The sequence below is a fragment of the Paramisgurnus dabryanus genome, chromosome 15 (genome assembly GCF_030506205.2).
Source record: "Paramisgurnus dabryanus chromosome 15, PD_genome_1.1, whole genome shotgun sequence".
NCBI classification, from domain to species: Eukaryota; Metazoa; Chordata; class Actinopteri; order Cypriniformes; family Cobitidae; genus Paramisgurnus; species Paramisgurnus dabryanus.
This window is the reverse complement of record NC_133351.1, coordinates 25719820-25736878: the sequence shown is the minus strand read 5'-3', so window position 1 is coordinate 25736878 and position 17059 is coordinate 25719820. Positions and strand designations below refer to the sequence as shown.

Sequence of the window (17059 nt, the reverse complement as noted above, 5' to 3'; positions counted from 1 at the left end):
TTCTTGCCATACTTCCATTGCCTAAATGCGCGCGCATACGCTGCCACGTCATCATTGTGTACAAACAGTAAAAGGGTCTATACAGTATATGGGCATAATATAATTTAAACACAGGAGTTACAAAAACATTCACCCTCTTCACAGTTGTCATGAAGTGCAAAATCAACTATATAGAGCAAACACTTCGTGTACCAGGGCATTTTAACATGGGGGTCTATGGGGGGCCAGTCGCTAGCGGCCAGTCGATGAATTACAGTTTAAGGGGCTAATCACACCAAACGCGTTTATGGCAGTTGCAGGCACCGTTTTTGAATGATATTCTATGGGCACTGAGCATATGCGCGCTGTTTATGTGCGCCAAACGCCTTGCGTTTTTGCAGCCGGTCGCAGCACACATTTTTGAAGGAGCGCTGAGAGCGGAAAAGCAGCCGACGTCATTCGCGTCTTTCCATTGTCCAATCGAATGAGGGGAGAGGCGGGCCTTAAGTTGTGGCGGGGGAAGTTTACAGTTGCTTTGAAGAACCGGACTCCACTCGCTCACTCTCTCCTGCGTGTTTGTGCATCTCTCACCCCTCAAACAAGGTCAGAGCAAGCACCCTCTTTTTAAAGTTTCTGCTAATATGACAATTAAAAGCAAAAGAGCGGCCATGCTTCAATATTTGATAGACAAGACAGCTGACTCTGTGGTTGCCTAGCAATATAAAAAGCTGCGTCGCACTGCTCTTTTAAAAAAAATTTTTTTTTAACTTTGGCAGGAAAACGCTTTAAAGAGAGTAAGCAGAGTCGCAGAAGCCCCTCCCATGATGCGAATTTTCGCGTGAATTTCTCGATAACTAGAATTTCACGCACGTCTTTTACGTGTGAAAGAAGCGAGTAAACTCAAAATGTTCAAGCGGCAAACTAGACACGGTAGTAGCGAATTTGACATCTCAACGCGGCTGGTGTGAACCCACGGTAAGACTGAAAGGTTCCCCCTTGATGTCAACACATTTATTATCATTCAGCTTTTATAATTTAATAGGTGTGTGATGAGACACCTACTTCACAAGACAAGATGAAAAAAAGATTGCGTTCAAACATGCAAGTCAAGTCCGCTCCTATATGTCAATACAACCACCCTTATGTACAAATGCCTGCAGAGGGCGCCAGCGGACTCGCAATTGTTGTTTTTACTTTTACTTTAGATTGAGATTATGCTTACTTTTGGCCAAACCTTTAAATCCATTCAAATCTTTAATATTTGTCCAATTGACCCTTCGCTAAGCCACGCTTGAAAACCACCACAGGCCAGTCGTGGTTTAGCAACTGTAACTAAGGGTGGGAGGTCTGACAAGTTTTCGAGCGTGTTGAAGGACTCATTCACAACTAAATATTGACATTTTGTCGTACGAGATCTCGTCACACCCCATCACTTAACATTTAGCATCATTCAGCTTTATTTATCAGTTTAAATAAAGGAAACTGTAATGTTATGTAATATAGGAAGTATTTATCTAAATATATTAAAACACTTTTTAAATGTTGCTGCATTTAGTCCATTCTCAAACTTCAAGGTCAGACTGTACAGAAGTTGATCATGACTGCAGGAATGGCAACTCCTGAGTTTGGCACAACTGGACAAATCAGGATAGTTACTAGTTTCCAAAAACTTATCTGATTTACTAAAATACATCTCCATACATATTGTTTAGCTTTTTTAAAACAAATATAACAGCAAAAACAATTAAATCCTGAATTATTAATATTACATTTTTTTTTACTGAATCTGGTGCTTATAATCCTGCCTTCTGTTAATCCTGGCTCTGCCAATTTTTTATCTTTACAACTATTATATTTATATAAAAAAATATAAAGTAATATTCTGTGCATTAGCAATGCTGAGAGCTTAAAGCTTAAACAACTTCCTGTACTGGCATAAGGTTCCCTTTTGTTTCAATTGACCTGTAAACAATGCAGGTGCTGAAATGTCAACCATTTCAAACGTCTAATGACACTCAGCCGTTTAATGCTTATTCATTGAGCACTTGAGTATATACACAGAGCCCATTGAGAAGTCACAGAGCAGAATGGCTCTTTACCAGTGCAAACAGCATAAACAAACAAGCGTATAGACGTGAGTGCTCAAGGTAATATTTGTGGGTGAGGCTGTATTATTTCATAGACCATTCATTATAGTTTTATTCTTTATTCAGCAGACCATTTTCATTTATATGACGGTTGCTATATAAACTTCAACTAATGAATAGCAATTAATCCCTCATTCAAGTGTGTTCAAAAGTGTCTTTGTGTGCAAGGTGAAAAGGAAGAAACAGTTTACAATGCTTACAATAATGAATAAAAAGGACATTTGTATATTTACAGACACTACTATTATTCTAACACTACCTTTATTATATTATGAAGAACTAATGCAAAGTGTGTCTGACATGTTTTATTGTAAATGAAATTTTCAGGCTCATGTTTAGGTTCAGTAATTTTACTTTAATGGCAATGAAATGTAATCAGTAGTCAGTAGTTTAAAAGCCTTTTTTCACAAATGTCACTTCATTGGTATTTACTATAACACATTTGTTTGTCTATCACTGCAAAACCCTCTAAGTGCATTTTTAAAAGCATTTGGTTAATATTATTATCTCATTTTTGATGTATATTACATTACATTATATTTATTTATTATATTGTAGTGAATCACATTTGATATAAGCTCTAATTAACTTGCATTGTAGATGCTTTACATTATGTAAAGTGCTTCTGGGAAGTCCTGGAAACTATGGTAAGAAAAGGCAATCAGTGTTTGCAAAGGACATATTCATCACTAAATTGTCCCTTATGTGCCGTGCAAGAACAGCAGGACATTTAACTAATGCATGACCAGATGTACAATTTAGCTCTGCTGCAGTGTTTTAATTAGTCCAATTGCGGCGAGTGTCCAACCCTCTATACACTGCAGCATTTAGGGGTTAAACAGCTTGATAAATGGCCATGTCCGTTGAATACAGGCTTTCGGCTGGTGGGTGCTCATTTTGTCCCCCCTCCTTAAGTCTCTCTAGGGTCAGTCAGTGAGACGATAATTGAAAGATTCCCAAACAGAAATCTCGAATCTGCCTGACTGACCTCGCGTCCTATTCAGGAGAAAGCCACCGAGTGACATCTGTTGACTCTTCTTGAAAAGGACGTCTCGGGCTACATTTGTTTAAGTGGCTGTACGCCCTTTGTTATTGGTGTGTCCCCTGCGTCCATAAAAATGATGAGCTATTAAACACTCTTGCTTGTTTTCAGAGGTGGCATTGAATACTTTGTTGTTAAGTGGGCAATCTACAATAGGTGAGCTATAATCACGCCACATCATTCAATGAAAATACATTTATGCAGGCAAGCAGACCTTAAGGAACTTAAAGATATTAGTTGTCTTTAATGCATTTAGTAATGATATTATAGTGAGAAATCTTACTTGGACAAAGCAGGAGATGGACAAACTGTTGTAAATGAATTTGTTTAAGATAGACGTGTGACATGTTTTCTTTGTTTGGTACTGTCAACTTAATGTGGTTTTTTTTTTTCAATTATATTTTTTATCCAAAGTGACATTCACTCAAGGTTTTCTTGTCTGAAAAAAATTGTCAAAATATGTACCCTAGCTGTCACTGGGGCAATACCCTTTCAAAAAGTACACCTGTGTACCTAAAGATTTCATAATAGTACCTTAGAGGTACATATTGGTACCAAAGAATGCTTTTTAGTTTTTGTATCTTAAATGCACATATTGGTACAAACGCTGGACCTAATGGTACATACAATCACCTAAAGGATTATTAGAAACACCATACTAATACTATGTTGGACCCCCTTTCGCCTTCAGAATTGCCTTAATTCTACTTGGCATTGATTCAACAAGGTGCTGAAAGCATTCTTTAGTAATGTTGGACCATATTGATAGGATAGCATCTTGCAGTTGATGGAGATTTGTGGGATGCACATCCAGGGCACTAAGCTCCCGTTCCACCACATCCTAAAGATGCTCTATTGGGTTGAGATCTGGTGACTGTGGGGGTCATTTTAGTACAGTGAACTCATTGTCATGTTCAAGAAACCAATTTGAAAATGATTCAAGCTTTGTGACATGGTGCATTATCTTGCCATCAGAAGATGGGTACATGGTGGTCATAAAGAGATGGACATGGTCAGAAACAATGCTCAGGTAGGCCGTGGCATTTAAACAATGCTCAATTGGCACTAAGGGGCCTATAGTGTGCCAAGAAAACATCCCCCACATTACACCATCCCCACCAGCCTGCACAGTGGTAACAAGGCATGATGGATTCATGTTCTCATTCTGTTTATGCCAAATTCGGACTCTACCATCTAAATGTCTTAACAGAAATCAAGACTCATCAGACCGGGCAACATTTTTCCAGTCTTCAACTGTCCAATTTTGGTGAGCTTGTGCAAATTTTAGCATCTTTTTCCTATTTGTAGTGGAGATGAGTGGTACCCGATGATGTCTTCTGCTAGTGTAGCCCATCCGCCTCAAGGTTGTGAGTGTTGTGGCTTCACAAATGCTTTGCTGCATACCTCGGTTGTAACGAGTGGTTATTTCAGTCAAAGTTGCTCTTCTATCAGCTTAAATCAGTCGGCCCATTCTCCTCTGACTTTTAGCATCAACAATCATTTTCGCCAACAGGACTGCCGCATACTGGATGTTTTTTCCCTTTTCACACCATTCTTTGTAAACCCTAGAAATGGTTGTGCGTGAAAATCTCAGTAACTGAGCAGATTGTGAAATACTCCAACAACCATGCCACGCTCAAAATTGCTTAAATCACCTTTTATTCCCATTCTGACATTCAGTTTGGAGTTCAGGAGATTGTCTTGACCATGACCACACCCCTTAATGCATTGAAGCAACTGCCATGTGATTGGTTGATTAGATAATGCAATGCTCAACCAATTGAGTGGCAGAAACACATATTAGATCAACTTATGAATAATGTCAATAAGTAGTACACCTTGAGAGGTCATATTAGTACCACAGAGGCACATATTGTTACCAAAGAGTGCACATTAGTACCTCAAAAGTACATATTAGTACCAAATGTATACACATATGTACCTAAATGGTACATATTAGGAACTTTTTTTAAAGAGTACTGCCCAAGTGACAGTTTGAGTACATTTTAAAAAATGAACTTGAAAAAGTTTAAGTGAAACACAAACACTTATCTTCTTTTGTGGCTCACCACTGAATTTCATTCTTCTCATTAAAATCACAGTGGAACTGTGCGCTTCAACATTATTATGGTAATATTTTCGACTGAATATGCCTACAAATGTGGGAAACAGCGAACGTACATGACCTTCCCGGATTTGTCTCCTACATGCTCCAAAAGTGTTGCGACCGTTCCTCAATAAATCATCCGTCTTAATCAAAGTACCCCCCTCCATCACTAAAGCAGCGTGCCAGCGTCCAACTCCACCACACAATGCAGCATAATGGAACTATTTATTTCCATAATGCCGCATTGTCACCGTGATGTTGTGGCCTCTGAACAGTGACAGAGAGGCGGAGGGATCGAGGAGAGGTGACGAAGTGCTCGAACAGAACGGGTGGGGGTTTTCTAATTAGCGAATGAAATTTCATGTTTAGCTCCATAGGAGATAAATTGACTTTTGACAGGTCTTTCCTTTCAGCTTGTCAGAACCTCTGACAGAACGGCCAGTTAACGGATTGCTAATTCCTCTTTGAGCTCCCGCCGGTCCGGACCGCTGTACACAACTAAGACCATTTCCTAAATAAGCTCCTGCAATTTTGGGGGTGGCAAGATGCCACTTTACAAAGATGCAGTTGTATCTAAAGTAAATGAGGACTATGCATTGCTAAGAAGCTGCGGAAAAATACTTTTTATCGTTGATTTAAGGTGGGAAGTAACTAGCAAAATTAGCAAAACAAATGTCTGACCCCAGGGTACACACATACTGATACTGTAAAAGAAATAGATGTGCTGTAAGTCGCTTAAATGTAAATTGTTTTAACCAAAACCAGTTGCACCACACTCACCAATTTAATCTTTGCAAATATTGCATTTGTTTTTAATCACTAAGTAAATGAAATATACGTGTTATATATCAAATTAAACATGAAAACCTGCTGATTCAGTAACCAGTTCCGTCGTTTAATATTCATTTACATGATCGCAAATCAAATTACAAACCAGACGTGAAATTATACTTTCTAACGTCAAAAGACTTACAACTTCTACTGTCAACTCCGTAGGGTGCTGGTTATGTATGATGGTGACATCACTCCTGTAGGTAATTTGTAATGGGAAAAACTGATGGTGTTACAACTCAGCCCACGTTACCACCCCGCCCGGTCGCCCTTATTGTGATGCTACTGTACAGTCTAAGTAATTGTTTGCATAATAGTTTTACACATAGTTGCCTTGTTTAACAAGAGATTTACATTGCTTTTCAAGGACTTATGTTATAGGGTCAATATAAGGCTGGGAGCAAGAAGTTATTCACAGGAGAAATTTGTATGTGGATGAGATTTTTTGATGTGGATTTTTTTGTGCCCTTGACTTAAACCCCATAGATCATCGCTCATTTAAATACACCTAACAGCCTATGCAGTCACTCTGCAAATTGGCATAGATTTGCAAAGCAAATATTAAATTTTAACGACAACCTTCCAGACAAACACAGAGATTTAATGTGTGCATGTCGTTATCTTACAGAATATTTTAATGAATTCCTGATGGAAATCAGATGCTGTAATTTATGAATGACAGGTTTATGATATAAAAGCATAGACGTAATAAGGACATAAATGGATCATGGCTGTATGCACATGCAATGTTACAGAACAGTTTATTGGATCTCTAGGGTTTGTGTATACAGCTGCTAAAAGATTTCAGTTTTTTACAGTTTCTTCATTTCTATTTTGTTTAAAATATCATGCTAGTCTTTGCATAAGAAGCAGGTGCAGGATTAAAGAAAAAAGGTTTGATGGTTTTGAATTATGGCTACAAGGTCCATTCATTCCTGCCACAGCGAGGACCGTCTGATTAAAAAACATATAGTGTGTTGGTGGGTGGGGCTGTTGTATCCTACAACAGGATTAGGTACAACCAGTTGGACAAGCGGGTCTAATTGAACTGTCATATTTAATGTGCTCACCTTTGACAGTCGTACACACACAAACCTGGATGAATCTGTGACTAGGATGGTCCAGGAAGATAAACACAGACCCTGATTAGATGTGGTAGTTGTTATATATCTTCACCTGACCTAACACACACACACCCATACACAAAGGGCATGGCAATTCAGCCCTGTCTTCTGTGGATGCTGTTTTATTTTTGCGTTGTTAATTAAATTCCACCAGACAAATAAAAAACGGCTATATTTTTAAAAAATTGCACGTTATTACATTGGGTTTCAGATGGAATGATACACCATAAATTATTGTAAAACATGGCTCAGCACCGATGTTCTGATTAAACTTTCTTACTATTTGACACGACCATACAGTATATCCCTGAAAATTGCATTATACATTGCATTAGCATTTTAACTTTTTAAGGAATAAAGGTGCTTCATCATGCCATAGATTAGAAGATCCTTTTTTGGCTAAATGGTTCCATAAAGAACCTTTAACATCCGAAGAACTGTGTCATAAAAAAGTTTCATTGTTAAATATAAAAGTTCTTAAAGTTATAAAAATGTGAAAAGGAAATATTTCTTGAAAGTACCTTTGACTGAGTGGTTCTTTGTGGAACCATTATGGCATCACTGTGAAGAATCTTTTAAGCACCTTTATTTTAAAGGGTGTGAATTATTCCATAAAGAACCTTTAACATTCGACAAACCTTTCTGTTTCAAAAAAAGTTTTTTTTGTAGTAAAAAAAAAGTTTGATTGTAAAAAAGAACTGGTTGTTTTAAGAACGTTTTACTGAATGGTTCTTTGAGGATCCAAAAATGGTTCTTCTATGGCACCGCTTTGAAGAACCTTTTAATCACCTTCATTTTAAAGACTGTAAATATTTGAATGCATAGAAATTGAGAAAAGTCAGTTTTGGCGTCTTGTAGTGTCTGAGCAAGAGAACCACCCACGATGCACCACCAGCTCCTGATGTTGCCGCAATTTTTTGCTGGAGCAACAGATGTTTGTAGCGGCTCTGCAAGACTAATTATCCATCTCTGCTATGTTCTTTGTATAGTCCGTGCACGTGTGTGTGTTGAACTCTCAGCTTTGCTTTAACTCAACAACGGGAGGATTTGCCAGTAATTATCCTGTAACACACCCCTCTTGCCTCCACCATTGTCTGGATGTCCCGGCAACATAGCCATCATTAATCAAACGATTCATCGCAGGTCTGAACTAGTTAACCTGCAACGCCCAGCCCTGGTTACTGAGGAAGTTTTCAATTCCCTCTGGTCAATCGCAAGGACACAAGAGTGCAACAATGATGTGATTATGCAAGGAAATTATAATAAGCATACTATACAAGCTATCTGATGGATTCCAGGAATGCAACATTTAGATTGGAAAGGTAAAAGAATTGTTAAATTCGCTGAAGGCTAGAATTAGAAAATAGCAAAAATGTTATTTCCTTAACTTTAACACTGAGCATGTTTTTTACATCTGACCCAGAGCAAGAGGTCAGACAGTTACGAAAGGGGCAGCCCATGTCATCATGTTGCATTTGTGTATGAATAGCTGTCCATTCAATGGCTCTTTTACAGTCTCTTGAATACAAGTGTTGGCTCCCTTCTGGACAGTCAGAATACAGAGTGCATGCACTTTGGCAGGCTTGTTAGACATCTGCAGTCATCTTCTTTTTTTTTAGAAAGAAGATATTTCGGCTATTTGTAGATGTGCATTGCAAAAAATTATACTTCACTTATTCCGAATGAATTTGGAGTCGAACATTGAAATCAAACATTCACAATTTGTTCTCTGCAGGCTATTATATTTATTAAGTAACAGTAAAGAATTTTGAACTTTGAATTATTCAAATCAGATTATTAATTATAATTACTTATTTTAATTAACCTTTTATCTAGATATATTATATTTAGGCGTAATTCTATTCTTTCAGGCATATTTGTTTTAGGTTGTTTATAGGTTATACATTTTCTCTAACAATTGTCAAATAATAATGTTGATTTTGAATAAAGTTTGAATCAGCACTCCACAATGCTTATTATTGTGAAATTTGTTAAACTAGAGAGCTTTCACATAGCAGTTGTAATGTGAAGGCCAGCATTATATTTTAAAGGCTTTTATAGGCACTTTTGATGAATATGTTAAAGCCTGAAATTTGAAATATTAATGCCTATTAGGGCATTTTTATTCCCTATTAATTATATTTTGTACCATGGTTTGTACAAAAAAATGTATGCTTTTTAAACTTTATTTATTTATTTATTGCATTTTATTGCACTTCATTTTCACAGCTGTACTTAATTGCAACCTAAATAATTATACCATAACTAGAGGGTATTAATCCAGTTATTTTAAAGTTTAAGTTTATTTACACTTAGTTTGATTATTATTAAGCAAATAATTAACAATAAAATAATAATAAAACAAATTGATTATATATATTTTTGAAAAAAAATATTATTATTATGGTTGATTTATTAACATTAATGCAAACATGAACAATACTTTTTCATTATTTATCTTAATTCATGTTATTTTTTTAATAAAAAGTTGTAACTGTTAACATTATTTAATGCACAATGAACTAACATGAATAATAAGTCTCAATAAGTCTTTGCATTTGTGATTTGCATTAGTTCATGTTAGCTTCTTTACTAATGACAAAAACAGTCTTATTGTAAAGCATTACCATATTTTTTTACTTTAATTTTAAAATGATGGAATAAATTTCACTATAAATCTAACCTTCATACACTTATAGACGAAAAGGTTAATGCTATAAAAGACAACAAATAATGTAGCCTCAACAACTACAGCAAAATTTATCAAAAAACCTTACCAACTGTACAATCAAGCAATTCATTTAGTCCAAAATATTATTTACTTGTGTTTGTAAGTTTTAGGCCTTTGTGTAAGCTTAATATTTGGCTGTTTTATGCATGCCATTTTATCTTTCTAGTTTTTTGTACAGCTGTGTGTAAACTCTGCCACCAGTTAATGTTTGGCAGGTAGCTGCCTAATAATTGACCTTTATCTTCCTAATGAACTGAGATTAATTATGACTTCAAGGTCCTGTCTCAAACACATATTTGTCTACCAGCTAAAACACAATAAACACCACTGAGTGCATTAACAAGCTTCCCATGAGAAAAAAAAAATTCACAAGACACACCTTGAACAAAATGAACACAAATGTTTTCAGATATGTAACAGCAGATCAGCCCTAACAGGACACCTCATGTGTAAAGGCCTGTTTAAAATTATTGAACAAAATACTGTAGGCATTATTTGCTTTGAATCTGTTTAATCAGGTGTTTTTCAATATCATTTATACAAAGTGTTTGAATTTGTTCTGCGTGTTCTTCAGTTTTGGCGGGGAAGCCAGGACGGTGTCAGATGCTTTCATCCCCTGCCAACCTTCACACCCGCTCCCACGTAAATGTTTAGATGATTCCACGGCGTTCACTAAGCTTTACAAAATCTAAAGCAGCAGATAATGACGGAATTACAAATACAGCAGATTATATTTCACACACCTGTAAGCACGAAGTGTTTCAAGGATGTTGATTTATTTGTGCATTAGTGTATGTTTGCATTTGATAAGGAAGTGAGGTGAGCGGCTGGTCATGTATACATTCCGCTTTACTCGGTGTGAGAAAGCAGAGCGTCATCGCACCTGCGAGCCCGATGAGTGGAAAAGGTCAACCTGTCAGTCATTCTCTCTTAGTCAAGGTTATTGTGAGTTAACAATGCATTTGAAACATATATATATATTCGTTGATCAAGAGCAACCTGAAATTTTGAGTTTCAGCCTTCTCAAGCAGTGAGATTGAATTGACAGGACATAATGTACCAGTTTCAATACAACTATTCTATTCAAAATGGTTAATTTTCAGAACAAAACTTTTTAATGGCTGTTTATTTTTTTACGATTTTTGGATTTACAAACATTTGGAACATTTGACAAAATAGATAATCTAAAATAGAATATAATAGGCTATAGTCAATTTAGTTACAATTATTTGCTATTTTTAAATATAAATTTTAAAATATTCCTTATTTATACTTTCATATATTTTATTTGCCCAGCATAACTGCTATTTTTTGTCTAATCAAATAGTAAATAGGATGCAATCAAAAAAAAAAAAAAAAAATCTAAATGATTTTTCTATGAATTGGTGAACTTTTCCGTTTTTTTAATGCCAATAGCTTACATGTATATTTGTCCGATTCTTATATAATAATAATAATCTATAATTCACCAGTTTAGTAGTTTATATAGCCTTGTAATAATTGCGTTTCCAGTGTGCTGTCTAACAAAAGGCGTTCGAGAACGATAAGCCCCGTGGCCGGTTGCTGCATAACCGTGAAGTTGGGAAGTTAAGACTGTAGACAAAGACTTTGTCGTGCACTAGTCTGACCAACTCGCAATTAGTTATAGGCTTATCAGTCTTATTTTTATTTATTTAAATAAGACCAATCTACATTTATATGCAACTTAAAATAGCTTAAGATTAGTTTAGATTTAGTCTATTATTGTAGTTTATTAGTTTTAAAAAAAGCACCTAAATTAATTTCAGAAGATTCATTGTGGTGTAGGCAGCTTATTGTTTGGTTAATTTATAAATATTTTTATGTTTATATAATGGCAATTAGTCTAATAAGATATAAAGGGCACTCTGCGTGCTGTGTGTTTAGGTAAAAAATGAATGCGTAATGAATAAATTAGGCTACTGAAAGTTTCTAAAGGGCGTACAAATGAACCAATCAGAGTGCATTAGGAGGAGCATACTGAGACGCTCAAAAACTGACGTCTGCATGCGCACCTGGCATAACGTTGCGTCACGGCACTAGAGAGTCATTATGAAAACACAAATACATTAGACCGCAGTTACAGAGTAACACAATATACAACAACTCTTTTAAAGAATTGGCAGACAATGTTGCAGACTCTTACGTCAGAGGTAAATGTAAAATTATTTATTTGTTAACTTAAGTGAACAACAGGAAAAAGATTAACAAAACTTTTAAAACTAACAGTATTTATATTAAAGTTGAACTAGCAGCTTGAGCCTAAACATTTGCCTATATGGATAAGTCGAAGAATTTTCGTATTGATGCCCTGTTGTCAGAGAGTTCTCAGCGGATGGTTCGGGAGGATTCACCGGGACTGTGCAATGACGGTACTGACAACGAGCCTATTATCTGCAAACGGATAGAAAATTCACCAACTCGAGCCTTTCAGCTTCAGACAGGGGTCATACCAAAACCGGGTATGCTGAACATTTCTCACCCAGGATTAACGTCATTTTCTCAAGGGTCTATGCCAGGAATGTATCCAACACATATGTACTCTATTTCGGCACTTGGTGCTCAGCACCCCAGCTTTGCTTATTCTGGTTTTGGGCATCAGTACCCGGAGCACCTGAAAGCAGCAGCCGTGGCCGGTTCATTCCCGCTGGAGCACTGGATACGGGCCGGCCTCATAATGCCACGACTCGCCGATTACAGCGGTATGTGCACTTACTGTATCCCTCCTAAAAATATCTATTTATATGCATTCTAACATAGCATTGCTATGAATAGGTGACTACCTTTTATTATGCTTATTAAAGCATATTTGAAAAATCCCACTACCGTAATCTCAATCTAAAAATATAATATTTAAATAGTAAATAACGTTATGCAGAAAAATAATAGAGTTCTAATAGTGATAATAAACATATACATTAAATTATATAGTCACCATGTATCTATTGATCAATCCAAAATGTTCATCCAAAATTTACTGGAAACACAAACAATATTGTTGCCTAATTTTTTTTCTAACTTATTCAACAGTTCAATAAATCACTCATGCATTCTATTGTATCTCTCATCAAAAACATAATAAAGTGAACTCATCCACCATAAATATTCAGTATTTACTGCTAACGCAACTATAATGTAAGCTTTTTTATTTTAAGTCTTTTCATAAATGATATGTCCATTAAAACTGCCTTCGTCCAAAGGAAACCATAAAGAAACACGTTAAACAGCCTAAGCTTCATCAATAAAGTTTTCTGGTAGCACTTATTGAATTTTCATTAAGTTAATGGTGCTCTCTGGTGTTTTATTGTCCCGCTAAAGCAATATTGTCATCAACCATAAACTGAAGTATATACTACTGTTATTATTTGTTTCTCTTTTAGAGGATCTGGGGGGTGAATACGTATTTGTGGCTGCTCATGCCTGGTGCTTCTGCACAAGTTTCACAAATGCATGCCTCTCTTTTTTCAGGAGCACCCCAGGCTGGTCTGATTGGAAAATGCCGCAGACCACGAACAGCTTTCACCAGTCAGCAACTACTGGAGCTGGAAAACCAGTTTAAACTCAACAAGTACCTGTCCCGACCCAAACGCTTTGAGGTGGCCACATCTCTCATGCTGACTGAGACACAGGTAAGCGGAAATGGAGTAAAACTTACTGTATGAGAACACTGTTTTTAAAGAGGAAGAGCTGGGAAAAGATCTGCTATCTTCTGCAATGCCTGAAAACCAAACAATACAAACTCCATCATCATCATTCACATAAAGCTCAATCACACCTTTGTTATTTGTTATTTATATGTTGATTTGTATTTTACAGGTCAAGATTTGGTTCCAGAACCGGCGGATGAAGTGGAAGCGCAGTCGCAAAGCTAAAGAACAAGCTGCGCAGCTGGATACAGACAGCTGTAAGTCAGGCAATAGAGCAAAGAAGTCCAAAGATGTTGATCGCTGCAGCGGACAAGATGATGATGAGGATCTGGATGCAGATGAAGAAGATGATGATGATGAAGAAGAGGAAGATTTTCGAAAATCTATTAACGTAGGTGTGAGTCTTTCTCATCCCTCAGACTTCCTGCAGCACAGCTCAGAGCTGAGTTACAGCTCCCATGGCTCTTACTCTGATGATGACCTGGAAGAGATCGGAGGAGACCGAAAGATCAGATTGGGGTTATGAGGAACTGATGACATCTGTCGTCTATATGTTCATTCATTGGACAGCTAATAGCATTTATGTTTTGCTACTCTTAAAACAACATCACCTCATGACTGAAACTGTTGATGTCCAAACTATTATTTAAACCTTGTATGGTCACGTTAATTAATGGATACAGACAGAACATTTATAGTCATATAAACAGTACTGGCATTTTAATAATGAATGAAAATGGTCTTCCAGTCTATTTGCACTTAATATTTTTTTCTTGAAGGCTGCTTGTAAACTGCAAGTGTAAACTTTCTCACACACTAACAAGTTTTTTATGTGATCAAATGTTTCATGGACATTTTGATTGACACTACCTGTGAGCTGTTGAACCGAATGAGGAAGTCTTAGCAAGTCACAGGTTGACACTCTTGCTGTACATAGATGAAACACATTGACCTCTTGATCATATTTTGTTCAGTAGTAGTATGTAAGCAAGCATGGATGCTGATGAACAGAGGACTGTCCAGAGGTCAGCTTTTCTTTCAGTAACCATTGACTGAGGAACACAGAGGAACTGATAAATCCTCAGCAAATATTAAACAAGGGCAAACTGTGAACAGTGCATTACTTAGTCCATTAGTTTATGTCACGTTGTTGGTGTTTTTAATGTTATTTAACTGTTACAGATTATATCTAATTTATTCAGCTATGAAAGAGATCAGAAGTTTGAAGAATTGTGTGAACTTCAGACATTGCTGATGAAATATGTACATGAAGTAAAAGGGAAATAAACACAAAGGTCAACATAAAAAAAGACAAAAATCGTGTGTCGACATTTTTCTCACCTTCATCTTTTTGTGTAAATGCTGCATATAGAAATGTGTCTGTGTGGCGCAGACAAATCTGTTTAGAGCTCGTGAGCTTTAAAATTGCAAATGAATATCCATCCCGTCATCTCTCTATTCAACCTCTAGCTGACATAGATGGTGATTAAAGATCAGATGAATCTACAGCTCATTATAAACAGCACAGGCCCTGATATTTATGACCACAGCCTTTCAAATATGAATTACTTACAGGGGTTTACTGATAGGCAAATAATTAAGTTAATGAAGGAGAAGCAAAATAATCTACTCCTTATGCTGATGTCACCGGGCCATTTAATTTGCAGAAAGATGAATTACCTCAGTGACCAAAAGAGCATTTTTACAGGGGTGTGGTGTAAGGCCAACAATTAAATATTAAAGCAGAGGAGGCGCAGTGGTCTATCTTAGCCAAGCTACAACAGGACATATTTATATGTTGATTAAATGCAGTGCAGTGAAGTGATGAAATACCTTGACAAACCAAAAAAAAACAGCACTCAAGCAGGCAAGTAAACATTTAATCATGCATTTAGCAAATGACATCTGGTCTGTACCATGATGAAGATGGTTAAACTAAACTAACTCAGAGTTACAGGATTAGTTTCGAGTTGACAAAACCAAACCAATACGAAAAGGCTTTGTGGGTTCCACGAAGCAGCTCCTCAATTTTCTCTGTCACGAGCGCGTGCACATGAAAGAGTGACGTCGGCACCAAACATTAACGTTAAACATGGATGGGTAGAGCAATTTCCATATTTCCCAGTTATTATTATTAGTACTTAAAAATCATGCTTAAATATGAAGTATACAAAATGTATTGCAGACACGAAATTAGGCTATAATGTTTCTCTGCTGCTGTCAAAGCCAGAAAGAACTGTTGAAGAAAGTTTGCTAATAGGCATATATGCTACCCTTACGAAAATTAACCATGGTTTTCTTACAGTTAAAACCAAAAAACCATGGTTACTGTAGTAAAACCATGGTTACCACAAAATAACCATGGTTTTGACAACCATGGTTTTCAAAAACCATAGTTAAACCATGGTTAGTGTAGTAAAACCATGGTTTTGCTGATAGTAATCAATACACCAAAAAACCATGGTTACTACACTTTTACCACAATAAAACCATGGTTAATTTTCGTAGTTAGTCACTTTGATGTATTTGGTCTATTTAAAAAAGAGTGCTTTAGTTTTATTTGTAATAACGACAGATTTACCAATGTCATTACAGTATAACACAAATGTTAATCAATCCACAAAAAGCATGCTTACTACACGTACACAATAATAAAATCATGGCTAATTTATCTAAGATTTTGTGCGTAAATGTTCACAGAATAAGAAATAATAAAAAACTTCGCAAAGCAAACTGTGAAGTAGTCGCATCACTCGAGTCAAGAGTTACTCAAAGCTGAATTGATGAATTAATTCGGTGCATGATCTCTGCTTCAGAAAATATCCTGCCCCGGAGCAGATTAGCCTTATAGCGTAAGTTACTGTGGTGACCAACACTGCTTTGGTTGAGCTACTTTGGCGTAACCTAACACTAAACTTACCTGGCTAGCCAACTTCATGGTATAGGACCATGGAGCTCTCTGAGCGCGCTAATGTTTTTTTTTATTGAAGTGTAGTTTGTCCCTCGCCGGTGTCCGTCGTTGGCATGGAGATCAGACACACAACGGAACTATTGGTTAAGCTTACAGACATTTTCCTGTCAGTTTTCACAATTTTTAAAAATAAAACTACCAAACTTGACTGAAACTACTGTGGTAAGATATATTTTCACTTCACCCGGTAGGTAAAATGTAAGAGGTTTGCTTTTTTTGGTGTAACGAACAACGTTTGGGAGAATTGTAGCCAATACAGTACATGTGAAACTTCATTAACTTAGTTGATTTAATTTTGTAGCCAAATCAAACGTAGGCGAATATTTTAATAAATACAATAGTAGTGTTGATAAAATATTTTAACCGACTTATGGAGAGAGAGAGAGAGAGAGAGAGAGAGAGAGAGAGAGAGAGAGAGAGAGAGAGAGAGAGAGAGAGAGAGAGAGAGAGAGAGAGAGAGAG

The 17059-nt window shown here is 36.5% G+C and overlaps 1 protein-coding gene across 1 annotated transcript; it reads left to right on the top strand.

The window, feature by feature from the left end:
* The first annotated feature begins 12019 nt into the window (after positions 1-12019).
* On the top strand, positions 12020-14501 carry mnx2a (motor neuron and pancreas homeobox 2a). Its single transcript, XM_065293332.2, has 3 exons — positions 12020-12681; positions 13448-13608; positions 13796-14501. The coding sequence occupies exons 1-3, from the start codon at positions 12258-12260 to the stop codon at positions 14150-14152; spliced, it is 942 nt and encodes a 313-aa protein (XP_065149404.1). The 5' UTR covers positions 12020-12257; the 3' UTR covers positions 14153-14501.
* The last annotated feature ends 2558 nt before the right edge of the window (positions 14502-17059 follow it).

What these genes read in the sequence shown, in the direction of transcription:
- mnx2a (XM_065293332.2), top strand. Translation starts at nt 12,258, where the DNA reads ATGGATAAGTCGAAGAATTTTCGTATTGATGCCCTGTTGTCAGAGAGT. An exon ending in ACGACTCGCCGATTACAGCG is followed by an intron (nt 12,682 to 13,447) that starts GTATGTGCACTT and finishes CTCTTTTTTCAG; the next exon opens with GAGCACCCCAGGCTGGTCTG. An exon ending in TCATGCTGACTGAGACACAG is followed by an intron (nt 13,609 to 13,795) that starts GTAAGCGGAAAT and finishes TGTATTTTACAG; the next exon opens with GTCAAGATTTGGTTCCAGAA.